General features: G+C 42.7%; 1 protein-coding gene across 2 annotated transcripts in view; it reads right to left on the reverse strand.

The window, feature by feature from the left end:
* AASS (aminoadipate-semialdehyde synthase) overlaps positions 1-17,793 on the reverse strand; it is a 48,075-nt gene that overhangs the window by 3,532 nt on the left and 26,750 nt on the right. For both annotated transcript variants that reach the window (XM_025216925.1, XM_006034828.3), the window contains 7 exons: positions 17,008-17,116; positions 14,831-14,971; positions 11,579-11,746; positions 10,812-10,907; positions 9,348-9,463; positions 6,365-6,453; positions 1,797-1,973 (listed from right to left, as the gene is read on the reverse strand). In XM_025216925.1, coding sequence (XP_025072710.1) covers positions 1,797-1,973; positions 6,365-6,453; positions 9,348-9,463; positions 10,812-10,907; positions 11,579-11,746; positions 14,831-14,971; positions 17,008-17,116 — 896 coding nt within the window. The remainder of the gene's footprint in view (positions 1-1,796; positions 1,974-6,364; positions 6,454-9,347; positions 9,464-10,811; positions 10,908-11,578; positions 11,747-14,830; positions 14,972-17,007; positions 17,117-17,793) is intronic.

Raw genomic sequence — 17,793 nt, forward strand, 5'->3', positions numbered from 1 at the left:
AGGGAAAGCATGAATGTGTAATGAAAATGGTGACCCCTGTTGAAGCAAGAAATAGTCTGCTTTATCCAAGCAGAATGCAAGGATTCCCTTAAAAAATGAACTCTCAGTACTGAAGACAATGGTAGATATTTAGAACTTCTGCTTGATGCAAACAACCCCTCTCACAGAATAGATCTATTGTAGCCTTACAATCAACTTCCCAAAGTGAGAAAGCAGACTAAGTTCAAACACAAGACTCTTAAGCAGGGATCGGTGTTCAGACAGAGAACTATTATGGAATAGTTATGGAACTTTAAATTCACATTTGAGCTTATTTTACAGTAGCTTCCAAGCATAGACAAGCTGTAAGAAGTCTCTGTTCTCCAGCTCTAGTTACTTTTTCACTTCCCTTTCCTAAGGATTTGCAGAAGACATAAGTGAAATTTTTAGCATCCTTACAAACTATCCATAACAGACTGGCAACCCCAGTTCACTCCTGCCAATATGTTAACCCTAAATCCCTATCATCCAATTTTATTTCTAAATACTAATTAATACTCCAGAAGATATTTCTGGGGGACAAATCTAAACTTTCCACAAAATATTCTCCTAGACTAAATTCTGAATACAGAAAACTGAAGTAAGTAATAAAGCCTGTGGCCTCTTTAAATCAATCACTGGAATTTCTCTTGGTTTACAGAATTAGACAACAGAATGTAGGAGTAGGAGAGGGCTAAAATGACATAGAAGTTCACTTGTAATCCACAATTTATAGATTTTAACAGTGCTTGGAGACCCCTGTGCAGAAGATTCTCTATAGGTAACAATCATTCACAACTAGGGGTGCGCCAATACGCCAATAGAGATTTTGGGGGCTGATACGGATAGCCAATATTTCAGGAGGCATATCAGCTGATACCGATCTGATACAGCTGTCTCCAGGTAGTGAGTCTGGTGTAGTGGAAGGAAAGGAAGGAGGGAAGGGGCATGGGTGGACAGATCAACTCCCCCATGGTGAGGGACAGAGCAGAGGCAGGTGCTGCCCAGTGGGGCGGAGGGGGGGCGGTGGTGGTGTGGTACATGGGGTAGGGGTGGCTCCGGCCATTGTTTGCATCCCAGTAGGGTGGGGGGGACGTGTGCTCCAGATCTGCAGCATGGGCTGCAGCTGCAGCATGGAGCCAGAGCCGGCGCTGCACAGGGCTTTTTTGCTGGGGGTGGGCTCATAGCGGTCTCCGGTGGTGCTGGGAGGAGGCTGCAGCCACCCCAGATTTTACTGCAGCTCCACTCCCAGCCCAGCGCCGCCACAGCTTTTCCCTATGCTTGGGTGGAGGTGGGGCCTCCTGCCCCCTCCCTCCCTCCCTCCCAGCAGGGGTGTTGATCTTCCCCCCTCACACCTCTCCCTCCCTCCCCCTTCCCCTTCCAACTTACCAGCTAAAGGCAGCTCTCCACACCGCCGGCTCTGTGCTGTGCTGCACTACAGCTGCACGCAGTACAGGCATTTATCAGCCAAATTATTGGCCCCATAGAGCCAATATCCAATATAGACAATTTTCTTCATATTGGTACTAATCTGATATCGGACGGATGTATTGGCGCACCTCTATTCACAACTGCCGCTAAAATTACTGTACCAAAGCTTAGATGTAAAAAAAAAAAATTCAGTATGACAAAATGCAAAATGCTTCTATTATAGACTTTTCTAAAGGGTGTTTTTACAAAACAGCATGTATACTTCCTAGAAAAATGGTTTACCTGTCATTACTTAAACAATAATTGGATATACATAATTTAATTCAAACAGAAATGAAGGTACTTACCATTCAGAACCATTTTAGCAGCAATAGCAGTGGGATACCCCACAGTTTTAGCCATTGCAGAATATCCTTTATCATCACCATACACCACCAGATCAATTAATTTGTCTTCAAAATGTCCAGATGGATGCCTAAGACCTATTTCATTTCTCACAACAATCATATCTCGCTCTCCAGCACCTAAAAGCAGCAAGACAGACCAGCATTACTAATTTTATTTGTATTATTGCAATATTGACATCAGGATCTTAGTGTATTAGGCATACATAAAATATCAATTCTGCTCCTGCCTCCTGACAAGCAGCTCACAATGCAAGTGCAGGAATGTTCTGCTTTATTCTCTTATTTCTGACTAATCACAACCACCCCAGCAGATGGCTAACTGTCTAGTCCTGAACACTTCAAATACAGAATAAACCAAGTTAAAATAAAATTAATTCTGTAGTATGGAAGTGTTGAGCAGAATTATTGTTTCACTTACTCTGGTTCACTTCACTGGAGACATTCTGTCATTAAAGAAGTAAAAGTACAATCACAACAAGTCAGACCCTTTATAACATGAAAATACCATCCTAAAAAATAGTATAAATAGTGAAGTTACACAAGACGCATTGATGTTTGACCTGGATAGATAAACCTACAATGCGGGACCCTGAGAGGAGTAAAAATAAAACTAAATCATGTCTTAATACCCTTTAAACTACCTAAGTTCTTTCTAATTATAGGCCTTTTCTTGGAGATATACCTTTCAATGACAGAATTACTAATTCTTCTACCTTAATTCTACAATGTACAAAGGACTATTAATGGTCATTAGGAGAGATCCCTAAGGAGAAATTAAGTATTAAGATTGATGACAACAACTTTCAGGCAGACAATACAATCAGTGCAAGAAGTGCACCTAATCGGTCTATGGAACTGGAAATGGTCAGCCAGAAACACCTAAAGTGGTTATAGACTAATAAAAGGAGCCTGTACAAGAAAAGGAAGGAGCCTGAACTACTGGTGGAGGAGATGATACTTAACATTATAACAATAAGGACCAATGATGAAATAACAATCATATGTGGATCACCGGTATTGAAGTGTATGAATTCTTCAGAAAAAAATGACAATTAAGATAAACGTGGCACTACCTGGTAATGGATTCAGAAGGAGCAGCATGGATGAAACAGAATCTGTTTGGGTTAAAACCACTGAGGGGGATGGATGGTAAAAGAGGTTCTCTAGGGACAGAGCCTGAAGTCTGCTCTAGTTCCCTAGGGTCAAATATGGATTAGGAGAGATCTCTGAAATGTTATTAAATAGATTCCTAGCAGCAGTTATCATTACGGGAGACTATCTTCCTGATATACATTGAACAGCAAACACTACTAATTATGGCAGTACCGTTATTTCCAAATATGAGAGCCAAGTAACTCTCACTAAATAGTCACTGAACCAACCACAGGTAAGCCTATTTTAGACTTGATTTTGGTAAGTAAAGATGACATCATAGAAGAGCTGGTTGTAGAAAATAACACTACTGAGTGATCTCAAGTTATCCAATTTAAACTAAATGGAAGAATAAATAAGAGCAAGGCTGGAACTAAGGGGCACTTTTACATGTGCTCCAGAGGTGGGGGGCAGCGTTTTAATTAGAGTAGCTCTTAAAGCCACCCCAATTAAAGCACCACCGCATAACCTATATCAATGTCTCTGCTCTTAAAAATGGCAGTGGGGGTGCTTGAACTAAAGCTTGTTCAATGAGCTTTAGCTCAAGTGCCCCGCCCCCATTTTTAAATGCGGGGATGCTGATACACAAGATGCAGAAGGCTGCTGGGGCGCAGCAATTACCACACTCCAGCAGATTCAATTAATCGAGTCTCCGCTTGTGGATAGGTGTCCAAAAATTTTGCTTTCAAAGGGCAACTTTATTTAACAGGAAAAAGTGCTAGTCAATTAAATCAACCAAACTGAGGAGCTCAGGAACCTGAATACGGAGGTAGCCTGGAATCTCTTAAGTGAATGGTGCTAAGCTGCAGACACAGGTGATAGTGGTCTCTAGAGCTTAGCAAGGGCAAAATGAAAACAATGTCTCAAGGAATCCTCTGGACCAGAGTGAAGAGACAGTCGTATTTTGCATGTGTGCAGTGATTTATGTGAAACAGGCTCAGTGCTTGAGTGGAGGCAGGAATAGACAGCTACTGCTTGCTACCCCCTGATTTAACCTGAATTCTGCCTTAGTGAAGGGGAGATGTTAGTCTTTGGGAAAAGAACATGAACACTAGGCCTGTGCGAAGCAGCTAGTATTCGCTTCAGCTTCGGCCGATTCAGGGGACAGGGATTCAATTTGATGATTCGAAGCACTGTCCCAAATTGATTCAGCCAATCTGATTTGGAGATTTGTCTGCTGCCAAATCTCTAAATCAGCCAGGCCCATCCCCCCAGCCCCACAATGCCTGCTCCAGCCACCCCAGCTCCTGGCCCTTGGAAAAAAAAAGCCCCTACTCACTGGGTGCTGCCAAGCGGGAGGGCGATCCCTGCTGCCTCCCACACTGCCCCACGCTGCACAAGCCCCCACCCCCACCCCGCTTCCCCAGCCCCCGCCATAGCTGCCCTGCTGGCCATGGCTCTGGCTCTTTAAGGAAAAAAACGAGAAAACCCCCAGCCTCGCCATTCCTGCCTGGTGGGCAGCGATCCCCACTGCCCCCCGCCATGTGGGGAGCTCTGCACGAGCCCCCCGAAGCCCCGAGGCCGCTGTAGGAGCAGCGAGTCCTAGCGCTTTTCTCAATTTTTCTTCTTCCTTAAAGGGCCAGAGCCACACCGGGTGGGGCAGCCGTGGCGGGGGGGGGGCAGTGCAGGGGGGGGTCAGAGGACTCCTGAAAACCCTCCACGTGGCGTGGGGCAGTGGGAGTCAGCAAGGATCATCCCCTGCCCAGCAGCACCTGGTGAGCATCAGGGGTTTTCTTTAAAGGGAGCAGGTGGGGGATGGGAGCTGGCAGGGTTCCCCCCATGGTCCCCTCCACCCTCCTCCAGCCCCCCCTCACACCCCTTACTTACCAGCTCAGAGTCCGGCTGCAGCTCCCTGCTGCAGCCACCAGGGACTGTCTGAATCAGGGAAGCTCCCTGAATCTTTTCTGAAGATTCAGAGAGCTTTGAATTGATTCAGACCTTTTAACTGGTCCCGATTTGATTCTGATTTGGAGATTCGGTCACCGAACTGGGCCAAATCTCCTCCAAATCAAATCACCACCCAAAGCTTCGCACAGCCCCAATGAACACTGAAGGATATAAAGTGTCTGGTAGATCTGTGAGGACAGTGTTAGCATGCATGATGGAAGACTGCTCCAAGACAGTGGGGTTAAGGCTGCATTGCAAGAGTGCTACATAAGCTAGCTCTGTCATTTCATTATTTACGCTATTTAAGTGTTCTCCACATCTAGAGAGGCACAAGACTCCACCGGAGTCTGCATCAACTCTGTATCAACAAAGTTCTGGGGCACCTAATTACCCGTCCAAAATTTTCCAAAATAACGCGGTGCAGCATCTCCTCCTTCCTCTTCACATGAAATCCTTCAAAACCTGTATTTTCTTGTTGGGCTGCAGTAGGCTATGAAATATTTCTACAAATGCAGCAGAAGAGAAATAGCCATACAACCATATAAAGCCTGCAGGAAAACGAGTCTCAAACCCATCTGCCTAGTGACAGCTCCACAGTACATCTCCACAGCTGCCTGCAGTACCGTTACATGATGATTTGGGTTCCTTTTGAGGAGGGATGTGAACTCAGAGTAGTTGTCACTGCTGCTTAGGACACATTATTTTATGATAGACGGGTAGCAACATACAACCTGCAGGATGGATTCAGCCTGGAAGGCTTTGCCTCTGCTCCCTGTGCTGGGACCTGGCATCTGGAAGCTACATCTGCATCACTGTCACTTCTCTCTGCCCCTCCCTCCAGCTACAGCACAGGCTTAGCTTCTACCTGGTTGGAAACTGAGCCAGGGCTGGGCAGCTTCCATCTGTAACCACACTGCAGCCAAACGGTGGAGAGGCACTGTGGACCAATCTTCTCTCCATAACTTCCTTGAATTTGGTGGCACCACAGTTGAAAAAAAAAAAAATCACTGTTGTACTGCCTTAGCTTACCAGGGAACTTCTTATTCAGCTCCACATGCCTCTGTTCCCAGAAGACACAAGGGTGGGCAGTGTGGACCATCTTCCAGCTACCAGCTCAGTTCCCCACCAGCTGGAAGCTGTGCTTGTGCCTCAGCCAGGGAACCGGTGGGGAGGGGAGGAAGCACAGCTGGGAAAAGCAGCGGCATCTGGCTCCAGTGTGGGTGCAAACAACACCACCCCCCCCACCCCCCCGCTGCTGACATGCCACCAAAGCCCCCTGACCCACACCAGACTGGGGCTGGGGTGTTCAGGTCCATGACTTATCAGGGTTGCCGGCCCATGCTTTATGGCTTTAAGGTGTTTGCCAGTACCTGCTTTACTTTTTCCTCTTTTCCTACCAAAAGAAGAAATAAAAGAAAAAGCAGAAAGATGCCATTCAAACCTGAAATAACACAGAATTTTTCACATACCAAAGGGCAACTTTCTCTCCATGTGCTTTGCAAGTGCCCCTACAATGGAGTCAGCTATAGGAACTGGCTCATCTCCAAGTAATCCTAACCTGGTGGGAAGGAGAGAGAAAAGAATGAAGTGAATACTGCTTTCCTTTGAAAATTACATCTTCTATTACCACAGCCTCAGAGATCAGGCCCTTTGTACACCTTTTTTCAGGAAGAGCAATAGGGCATCAAGTGGAATGGTGATCATATGCTCGAAAGCTCAAAAGGAGGAATAAAAAAAGCAATTAAAAATTAAAATTTCATACATTATTTAAAAAACAATCAGCTTTAAATTAAATCTGAATTTCTGACAATCTGGTTTTAAAGCTTAAACTTCTTATAGCCTATTAAAAATAATATGCTGCATCAATGAAACCTTCTGAAGTTTTAAAGAGATAGCCTGCTGGGGGTTTTTAATTATATATAGAGTCAGGAGAAATGTTTTCATCCTTTGAGATCAACTCAAATGTATAGATGAAAATGTCGTATGCTGTACTAAGCATCTATATTATTATAGTATTTACAGTGGCAGAAATGGCGCTATTTACATTTTTCCAAATTTAAGTACATTTACTTTATGTTGTACAGAAAGGCTCTCGTTTCATTTCAATGCAGCTGTCTAGTGTAGAGGATAATTTTCTTCTAGTTTATTCAAAGTTAAGAAACTGATAGGGAGTTTCATAAACAGAACAGCTTGCTTTCCTTTTTCAATCTATGACCAAAAAATGAAATAGGAGAGGATTACTAGATGTAAAAACTTGAAGGAGATGGGCAGATTTTTAAAGGCATCAGGCCTTCAGAGATGCAAATACATCTTTGTGAAATCTTTAAAAGCATCTAGCATTTAAATCTTATTGAAACCTAACCAAGGAGGTACTTCTTAAAATTCCAGCTAACATCTATTTACATTTTTAGGGGCCTAAATGAATTGGAAAACTGGTCTAGAGTGATCAGAAACTGTCAATTTACTAATTGCAATAAATATTTCTATTGTTTAATATAGCAGTTAGACTAAAATTAACACTATATTTTGGTAAGAAAAAGAAGTGTATTTATCTAGCACATTTAAAGGATTTTTTTATTATTTAACGATAAAAACTATTTTAAAGTGTTATAAAAACCACTTTAATTCAATTGGAATTTCATTAAAGTACAGTTTGACACAAACTAGAAGTAAAATACTTAATTGTCATCCAGCATATAACAACATGCATTATTCAGCATTCTCTAACACAGAGGTGTTAAACTCTTCTGGCCCTGTGGGCCAAATGGGTGTTGCGGGGCTGGCCCCACAGAGCCCTTCCACACTGCCCTTGCCAGATCCTGCACTTGCAGTGCTTACTCCAGCCCATCCATGACCAGGCCTGCAGAACCGGTCCGGGCTGCAGCCCACATGCAGCATCCACATAGTGCCACCACAGGCAGCATGGGTCACAATGTAAGCACTGCATGTGACATGTCCTAGAGCAGCCTCCATGTGACATGCCCAGGTAGCTGTATGAAGTGCAAGCTTTGAGCCAGCCAGAGCAGGCACTGTCCAATACATGACCTGGGCCCTGATGCTACATTCTGTGTGTGGGTCCGCTGGACCCAGGGGCTGGATAATAGGGCTCCATGGGTCATATCTTTGACACCCCTGCTCTAGCATAATAAGCGTGTAAAAATTAAGAATCTGAATATATACTGATTTCTATTACTGTTTAATTCAGTATGTCTGTAGACACAGGGCATGTCTACACAAGACAGTTTACTCAAGATCAGAGCAAATTACTGTGCAGCAGGCATCACCGTCTACATGCGCAGACACTTGCTGTCCAGTAATTTGCTCTAACTGTGCATACATTTGTTACCTCTAAATACAAGTAGCAAATTTACTTGTGATTACTTACTGCACCACAGGTCACATGTAGATGGCTCCAGAAAACAGGGGACAAGAGATTGCTCCCTGCCCCCAGGAGCTACCTGCTGCTAGGGCACAGAAGCCTGGGTGGGGACAATGTCCCGGTGCCCCAACACCAGGGTGCTCACACCTCCCACTCCCTAATCATGATCACGGAGCAAAGGCTGGGGAGATTGTTCCCAGATGCAGCTCCCCAGTCACAATCGTGGAGCAGGGGCTGGGAACAGGCTGGGAGCCTAAAGCTCCCCCTGGCTGCTGCAGAGGGCCAGTGCAGAACCGGAAGCAGACTGCTGCTCCGAGCAGCAAGATCTGCTCCCGCATCCCTGAACGTGTAGACACCTGCCCAGGGTGGGTTTAACTCTAGAGTAATTTACTGTAGAGTAAGCCCACCCCAGAGCAAATGCATGTGTACATGTATCCACAAAATATCCGAGTGGTTATAATATTTTGAGGGTAAAAGGTATATTTTCATATACAGCTCTGTTAAGACTGTGCAGTACTTCCGCAAATGTTCCAAAAACAGAAAGTAGAGCATAAAGTTTTACTGTCTGAAAAAACATTTTTTTCAAGGTTCTTTTTATTTTACTTTCTCAATGACTAAACAGCACATTTGAAAAACAGCATCTGGAACCTGAAATGTCTTCTCCATTGGATCATAACAATGCTAACAGGACCCAAAATCACAACTTTGCCTCTGCTCTTCATGGCATATTGTTCTGCTCTTATGGCAGACTGAGCTGAACTCCAAAGAATCCATTGCTCCCCAATATTTTGGATACCTAAAGACTCAAACCTCTCAATAATTCTCCAGTATGTTAACAGTGACAGCTCAGGCTAGCTGAAGTCTCTCTTTATGCAACACTTCCACATGTGAAATATTTGGCAAAGCCTGCTGTTAATCTGATAATCGAAACATATATTTAAAGTAATAGAGCCAGCAAGTAATTTTTAAAGCTCCAAATAGTTACATTTAGCAAATATCCCCATTCTGTGCCTTTTTTTTCTGGATGTTTTAAATGTTTTGTTTAAAAAACAAACATTGCTGGAATCTCCTACCATTCCACTGCCTCCAGCTGACTGTTGTCCTTTCCCAGCTTATTGTAGACGGCTTCTTTAAGACTGCTGGATTTGACAGATGGTTTAAGTCCAAGAAGCTGGCACATCAACCCTTTCTAGGTACAAAAGAAGTTCAAACAGCAAATTACTACCCTAAAGACCTGCCCTCATTCTCTGAAGATTAAATCTTGAGCAGCTAGTTATTCTACGGGTGCAGGTCACAGGCATGCTGTGGACCAGTACTGTCGAACAGGGTGGATAAAAATCAACTTTTTTTTTTATTTAACCATATTTTTTATTTGTTTTTTGTTAAGATGCTTTTAAAAAAAGAAAACCTATATAAAGATAGTTTTAATTTAAGATACATTAGAGCTCAAAGATGATATCATGGAGTAGGGACTATAATATCTAATGATATACTATTTGAGACAATATATTCATGTAACCTTTTTGGAACAGTTTTATAAATAGCTCACAACAGGCAATGGTCTATATTAGGGGCCCAGTCTTGTAGGGTTCCCAGACCCTCCTCTATAGATTAGTAAAAATTAAAGAAAACCACTCTGCCCAATGGGACTCAGTGCTCAATCCAGACAATCCTATTAAGCATCTCTGTAATTCTTAGTTTCAATTCTCAAATTGTGGATTTGTCTCTCCAGTGATAACATCCTTATAAAAAGCAGTATATGGAAATAAAAGACAACAAACCTGACTACCTGCCCGCAGCCCTATTAACTCTCTGCAAGTTTGCATACACAGATTCAAGCCCTTACCTCTCTCTCTAAAAGTGCAAAGTTTCAAGAAATTAAATGAACAGAGGGTTGTTTGGGGGTGGAGTAGATCTGGGCAAGGGGGAGGAGTCTGGAGATGAATGTAAGGAGAGAGGAACAGTAGAAACAAAAAAAAAAACATTTTGAGCAGACTATCCCAGAAGTCCTGAGGGATAAGTTTCTAAGTATAGAAACTTATCTCCATTGATTTGAGATCTAGTGAGGGAATGATATGGTAGAAGGGAAAACCTATCATGGCAGCAGGCTTGCAAGGCCATAAAAGAGACCCCGTTTGGGAATATTTTAATGAAGGTTATATCAAACAACAATAATGCACTTTTTGTAGAAAACAGTGATTAAATCGAGGCCTCCTGACCAGCGACTTAAATCATGACTTAAATTGATTTGATTTAAATCAAATCCACCCTGCTGTGGAGTCATCAGCAGTTACGTTAACAATGGAACTATGCTGATTTATACCACTGAAGTATCTGCCTCTGGATGGCATTTGCCAAAGCAAATCGGCAGAACATTTATGGGAGAAAAGATACCGGTCATTAAGATGAGCCTCCTTGCTGATAGAAAGCATGGGAGAGTAAACTGCAACACAGGATTCTCAGTGTGGTTTAGACCCCACACCTGATAACAAAAAAAACGAAGGAAAACATACAACTAAATAAAATCCTATACTCACCCAGGTTATAGATGGTGCAGTTGCACTCACCAAAGGATAAGGATCTGAGTTTACTAATCCCAGTCTTACAAAGCCTCCCATAGCTTTAGAATATCCCTAAAATAAGCAAATGTGTGGTTAAAAATACTTGTCACTTGACATTGAGGGTGGACAGTTTTAGGCTTCCCAGTAGATTAATAAAGAGAAAAAGAGCCCTGGTGAATGTAGCTCACATGGGAAATCTGCCATAGTCACATATAACACAGGGGGCAAGATCCTCACTAAATGCCTCCTACAGAAACTTCAATTTTATAAAAACAATTTTTGCATTGAAAAAAAGGTTATTTGAATTATTTTTTATTTTTAAAATCAGATGTTTATATACAATTCTATTAACCTGGCACTTATTCTATTTTTAAAAAGCTATAAACCACCCTTGACAGTTTCTTAAAACATTGTCCTAGCCTTGCTGGTATCTAATTCACGCAAATTCACCAACTGACTAAAAATGGGAAATAGAGAAACTTTTCCTTGTTTCTTGGTTATAGGCAATTTTTGTCATAGCCACAAAAGTAAAGCAAACATGAAAGTAGATATATTGTTACATTTTGAATTGTAATTTCAACAACCATAGCTACTGTTTGTAAAAAACATCAGATATGGAAAAATGGCAAATTGACTTAAGTGTTTCTTTGATTTGCACTACTTAAAAACTGTCCAAATTGTATATGTTCTTAGTTTTTCTCCTCCTCTTTTTTTTTTTAAGCACATACTTCCAAACATCTTACCTTGTATCTTAAGGTGCCTCTCAATAAAGTGTGAGCTGACTGAATACCATATGGTTCAGCATATTTTGTACTGTCCCTGTTGGGAAAACCTTCCAAATTTAATCCTGGGAAAAAGTCCATGGGAATAACAGAATCCAGCAAAGCTCCTCCAGCTGGAATATTAATCACCTAAAGGTTGTGAAAAAAAAATATCAATCTAAGTGAACTATAATTTAGGTTGTTTATTCAAAGAATAAACAAGAAGAACGTTTTTCCTTGGAATGCCCACTGTACTTTAGCACCATAATTTATTTTATGCTTAGTAACAAGGAGTCAGATTCCGATTTAATTTATATCACTGTAATTCTGAAACCACTGCACTAATTTGTACCAGTACAAGTAAAACGAGAATCTGGCTACATGCAGGTTTGCATCTTACTTTTTTTTTTTTTTGGTTTCTGGATGTAAAGCCAGGATGGGAAGCAGATTTTTTTTTTGAGATGATAATAATCAAGTGCCACTACATGAGTATAAAATTGCCTCCCACAAACAACTTCAATCACTACTAAAAAGCAAGCAAATATAAAGAATGTATTGCTGGGAAGGAATGAGAGAAAAAAAGATGACTAGCTCTATTATCTCTGCTGTCTAAAACCTTGAACTTGGCTTTCTTCAAGCAGCTGATGCACAGATTTGCTAACCAGCATCAATAAAAATTCCTTTTGTGGCTTCTGAGCAAGAGAACAATATTTCCATCTAAAAGGCAATGTGTAGCAGTGAAGTCTGTAGCAATGCCACAGGGTTTTATTGTGTGTTGTCTTAGATACCTGAGTGGAAGAAGCCCACACAAAACAGGCAAAGAGAACTATGGCACTAGGGGCAGGGAGTAGGAATCACTGCATCTACTAAAAAGCCTACAAAGGACCTCATAACAAATCCTTGACATCCATGCTATAATTTTTACTAGCTCTGGATGACCCAGCCCAAAATTAAACAAAAGGTACTATTATATCCACTAAGGGAAAACTTCAGATGAAATTTGTACTGATTTCTTTTTTCACAAAAAGATTCAATTCACACTCCCAAATCTCTCATGATTTTTCAGGGTCACTAGAACATGAAAGCTCCAACGTGTCACAGAACAGCCTATTTTGAAAGATTTCCAACACAGGTTTTCAGTTCCAAGGAAAATTATCCAAATTCTAGTGTGGTTAGACAAAACTGCACTGCTAGACTTTGAAAGTCAAACCGTGGAGCAGTTTATAAAGGCAAGCAAGGATGGTTTAATAGATCAAGCACAGGACAGGACACCAAAAATTCAGTAACCTTGGCTCTGACACTGACTTGTTATGTGGCCTTCAGCAAGTTGCAATCTCTGTGCCTTTGTTCCTTGCACCTGTAAAATGGCCATAGCAAAACACCGTTTATATTTCTACTAGGGCTGCGCGAAATGGCTATGTTTCGTTTTGGTTTCAGATTCATCTGTTTCGAAGGACAGTGATTTGTTTTGGTGTTTCAGATCACTGTCCTGTTTTGTTTCAGCCGAATCTGTTTCAGAGATTCAGCTTCACAGAATCTGTTTCGAATGGGCTGCAAGCTTCACGCAGCCCTACCGCCCAGCCAGGCGGGGGTGCAGGGTCCCAACAGGGAGCAAGATGAGGCCGTGGGTGGTTCGTCTGGGGAAGCAGGAGGGCCACTAACCTCTGTGCAAGCAAGGAGACCCCCCTGTGCAGATCTCTGATCCCTGTCACGCTGGGTCACAGGGCACAGAAGCAGTGCAGAGCGGTGAGCAAGCCTGCTAATCCCTGCCACGCGACTCTGCTCCATAGGGAGCAGAGATCCACACCAGGCATCTCCCTCACTGCCGTTGCCTGGCCCATGCTGCCCCAGATCTCTGCTCCTTGTGGAGCAAGGTCATGCAGCAGGAACCAGCACTGCCCTGCCGTGCGACCTGGCTCCTCGGGGAGCAGAGATCCATGCCGGGAGTCTCCTCGCTGCCACTGTCCACCCCACACTGCCCCAGATCTCTGCTCCCTGCAGAGCCAGGTCATATGGCAGGGACCAGCACTGCCCTGCTGCGCGACCTGGCTCTGCAGGGAGCAGAGATCTGCACCGGGGTTCTCCTCACCACTGCTGCCTGTCCCGTGCAGCCCTGCGTCACCAGGGAAGCATGGGGCATGCAGTGGCGACAAGAAGGCCCCCGGCACAGATCTCAGATTCCTGTGGAGCCGAGTCGCACAGCAGGGAAGCAGTGTACCGATGTTTCCCTGCAAGCCTGGCTGCGAAATTTTCCAAAACATTTCCAAAACATTTTGGATGCCTCGTTTCATTTTAGAGATGTTTCAGAGCCTTCCGTTTCGATTTGAATTTAGTTTTTCAGACGCCAAAATGGCCCAAACACCTCCAAAATGAAACAGCTGCCAAAATTTTGCACAGCCCTAATTTCTACACATGTTCATACAGAATTTTACCACTGACTACACCACCAGCAGAACAGGGTTCAGATAATATCCTATGAGGTGCTGACAGCTCTACGACAGCATCTAACAGGAACTGCTATTTATTTTTACTATTGGCACTACAGTAGCAACTACAGTGCCCCCCAAACATGATCAGGAATGGGCTAGATACAGTAAAAAATACAGTCAGAGACAGTTCTCAACCAAGGAGTTTGTAGCTAAATAGACAAGAGAAATATTAGGAGTCAAGAGACATTGCCATCTCTGTTCTGCAGACAAGAACCAGGCACAAATAGATAAGTGACACAAAAAACATGTGGCAAGGATGGGAATGAACCAATCTTCAACTCCGTCCAAATCCATGTCAGCAACCTGTGACCTGTAGGCCAGATCTGGCCCACAGACATTGGGCTTTGGCTGCAGGTTCCCTCTTCATGCTGCTATGGGCAGAAGCAGCAGCTGCAGGCCAGTCCTAGTACCTACCCACCCCTCTCTGATCTGAGCTGAGTCACTCTGGTTCAGCAACCTGAAAAAGTTGCTGACCACTGCTCTAAGTGACAAATATTAGCTTGTAGCCACAAGCTACAAAGCACACTAGCATGGCAAAAGGCATGGCACTGCCTTATACTAGCCACAAGGCATAGCAGTTCACAGTCTGAAGTTCAAACACAAAGATAAGTGATACAGTGATAACTACTTAAAATTGGAGGAAGGACTTAAAAATAATGCAACATCTCACAGATTCCAATTCCCTCTTTAGTTCAAGACTTCTCTTCCCCCTCATATTTAAACAGAATTCCCAGAGTTACTTTACCTCTCCATTTTTTAAATATACAGCAGGTTGAACTGTATTCAACAAGACACCCTGTGGACTCCAGCTGAATTTGTATCTCAGAGGGTTGTCAGAATATTCAGGAGCTGGCAGGCCACCACAGAAAGAAGTGTAGGAGACAACCTATAAATAAGTGTAACTGATTAGTGGAGTTCCACTGGTCTGGGGCAAAAAAAAGACAGCAATAACAACAAAAAACACTTTAAGATGCACAACAACAAAAAGTCAGCTGCCAGAAAGAATCACCACTGAACTGCTCCATGATGCTCAATATTGTCTGTACATTAAATCTCTTTTGCCAATATTTACAGGAAGGTGTGAATGAGATAGAAAACATTTAAGATTATTTTATGCAAAATAGCATTCATGATTTTGACATGTTCAAAAAGCATCATGGGATTTATTCACTGGACAGTCACTTCTGGGACTTTGGAAAAGATCTTCAGCTAGTATACTGTAAGATGTGACAGCTCCCCACTGACTTCACTTGCTTGAAGTGTCAGTCTTTGGCAGTTAGGGACTCAATTCCTCAGCTCTCATCAAGGTGGAATCCCTAATTGCTTGTTTTCCACTGAGATAATATCATCCATGTTGTAATGCTGCCAAATATTTCCCAGTGTTTTGGGACATCAGTCAGCTTTGCTGAGGAAACAGTTTTCCAGTTAAGCCTGATGTCAGTACAGCCTTGTTTAAGCTTGCCTAGTCTGCCACTTTGTGGTGCCTGACACTAGCCTCCCATTTCCAGAAACCTACTTAAGGAAAAAGCAAACTCAAACACAGAAAAGACAATCCAATCAGCAAAAAGGCAAATTCATTTCAGATGGAGCATAAATAGAACAGCAGCCACCAGCAGCTATTCAACACACCTAGTTATGGGACTTATTGGCTTAGCAACAGAACTGTTTGGAGACCACTACTCTTGGCACTTCCACAGCAGTCTCAGCCAATAAACCAATAACTGAGCATGGCAACTATGCACCACCTATACTCTATTACTTCCCACAGAAATGGTGAGGCAGAATGGCAGGGCTGTGTGGGAGAATATGGACTGTCCTTCCCTGGTGACAGTTTTGCACGTTTCACAAGTACGTATGTAAGTACGTACACACACACACACACACACACACACACACACACACACAGAGGCCAATGGAGTTTTGCTAATTTATCGCAGCTGACCCATGAAAACTAGAATTTTATTATAAAAGGATATCTTCATGTGAGCTGAGCCTAATGTCTAATGCCTCAGAAGCCAGGCAGACAAATAAAGATCCCCATTCTGTTGTAACCCTGGACATGATGCTGGAAACAACAGATGCTGGAAACAACAAGGAGGATAGGCTCTTTGCATTTAAAATGGACCAACAGACTGCAAAAAGGATTTCTAGAAGGGACAACCAGAAAGTTTTGGAGATTTTAAAGAGACCAATGGTAAGGAATTTGTTGATGTGCCTATTGGGCCAGGAGTTAATGATGGATTATGAAGAATATTTACAGTTTATGTTTAGCAAATCTTAGGCTACTCCAACAAGACTTCTGCAATAGCAACAAAATGTTTTCTAAGTCAATGATGGCTCTTGTGCTTTAGTCCCTGTGAGAGCACTGAAGCATCTCAACCACTGAAAACAAAATTGACATTATTGCCCCTTTGGTAACTGTTACCTAACAAATGTTTCCTTCCAGCAGCAGGTGCTCAATACACTTCCATTCCCCACTTGCAGTGGGAAAAAGCATGTTGCTTTTCAAAAGATTAGCTGTTCCATTGTAAAAGCTTATGCCATGTGGTTGTACACTATGCTGCTAGGAAGTGCAATCACTTCAGAATTCTCCAATTCATGCAGGCTAAATGCAACTTCTTTGCTAGCATTCTTACAACCAGTTCATCCACGTTTTAAAATATAACTTCAAAGATTTTCTAAAAACTAGGGAAGTAACCCCATGTAACTCCATTGCATAGGTATATCCCAAGGTGAATATCACTGCATTTTGTACTGGCATTTAGCATCATCAGGCAATCCAAGCTGTGAACACTAGCAGCTGACTCATCCAAAAAAGCCAGTCACCAATGACAGCAGCAAGTACTAGTTCATACTGAAGGGACCACAGTTTTATAAGAACAATTTTGGCAAAAGTGTGCCCATGTATCATGTCACCCTTACCGTAGCGCCTACTTCTTTTGCCTTATCAATACATTCCATTGCCAACATATGATCAAGGCCAGGATCCAAACCCATTTCACTGATAACTGTAATACCAGCAGCTTCTACGCTGAAATAATAAAAGTACAATATTGTCAGAAGATTCCATAATGCAGGACTTTTGTTCCTGAAGCCTGAGTTGTACCATGACAGTCCAATAGCATCCATTACTAGCTAGGGACAAAATATAAATATTAGGACCAATTCTGTGCTGTGTCTGCAGTCTGTGGAAAATAGAGGAGCAAGTTATCATTGTATAGCCCACTCTGATCTGCTAAGGGGGCTACTGGGTCTGGTATAATTTATGGCAGCCTCTACAGCCCAAAACCAATTATTCTGTGCATTAGAGACAAGTCCTCTGTGCTGGTAGTTATGTGGAAGGCCAACAGAGGGCTGCTTACAGTAGATCTACACAGCTCCTGTGCAAATGGAATTCTTCCCCAACCCCTTATGTTAGCTTGTTTATTCTTTTAATGACCCCTACATGTATCAGGTGTGGAGTGGGAATCTTCCCCATGGAGCAGGTGTGAAGAGAAAGATTATTTTTAAATTCTGTTTCACATGGTCTCAAATGAAAATTAAATCAAATCCTTTTGACATAAGTGGTGTCTTGTCTTTTCCCCTCTGGTGAAGTTTCTTTCTGCCTACGAAAGCTGCAACATATTAGGCAAGATTTACATTATAGACATCCATCAGCTATGTAGGTTAGAGTTCTGTTGAGGTACAATTTGTGACTAGCAGCTGTGC

The sequence above is a fragment of the Alligator sinensis genome, unplaced genomic scaffold (genome assembly GCF_000455745.1).
Source record: "Alligator sinensis unplaced genomic scaffold, ASM45574v1 scaffold908_1, whole genome shotgun sequence".
Taxonomy (NCBI): Eukaryota; Metazoa; Chordata; order Crocodylia; family Alligatoridae; genus Alligator; species Alligator sinensis.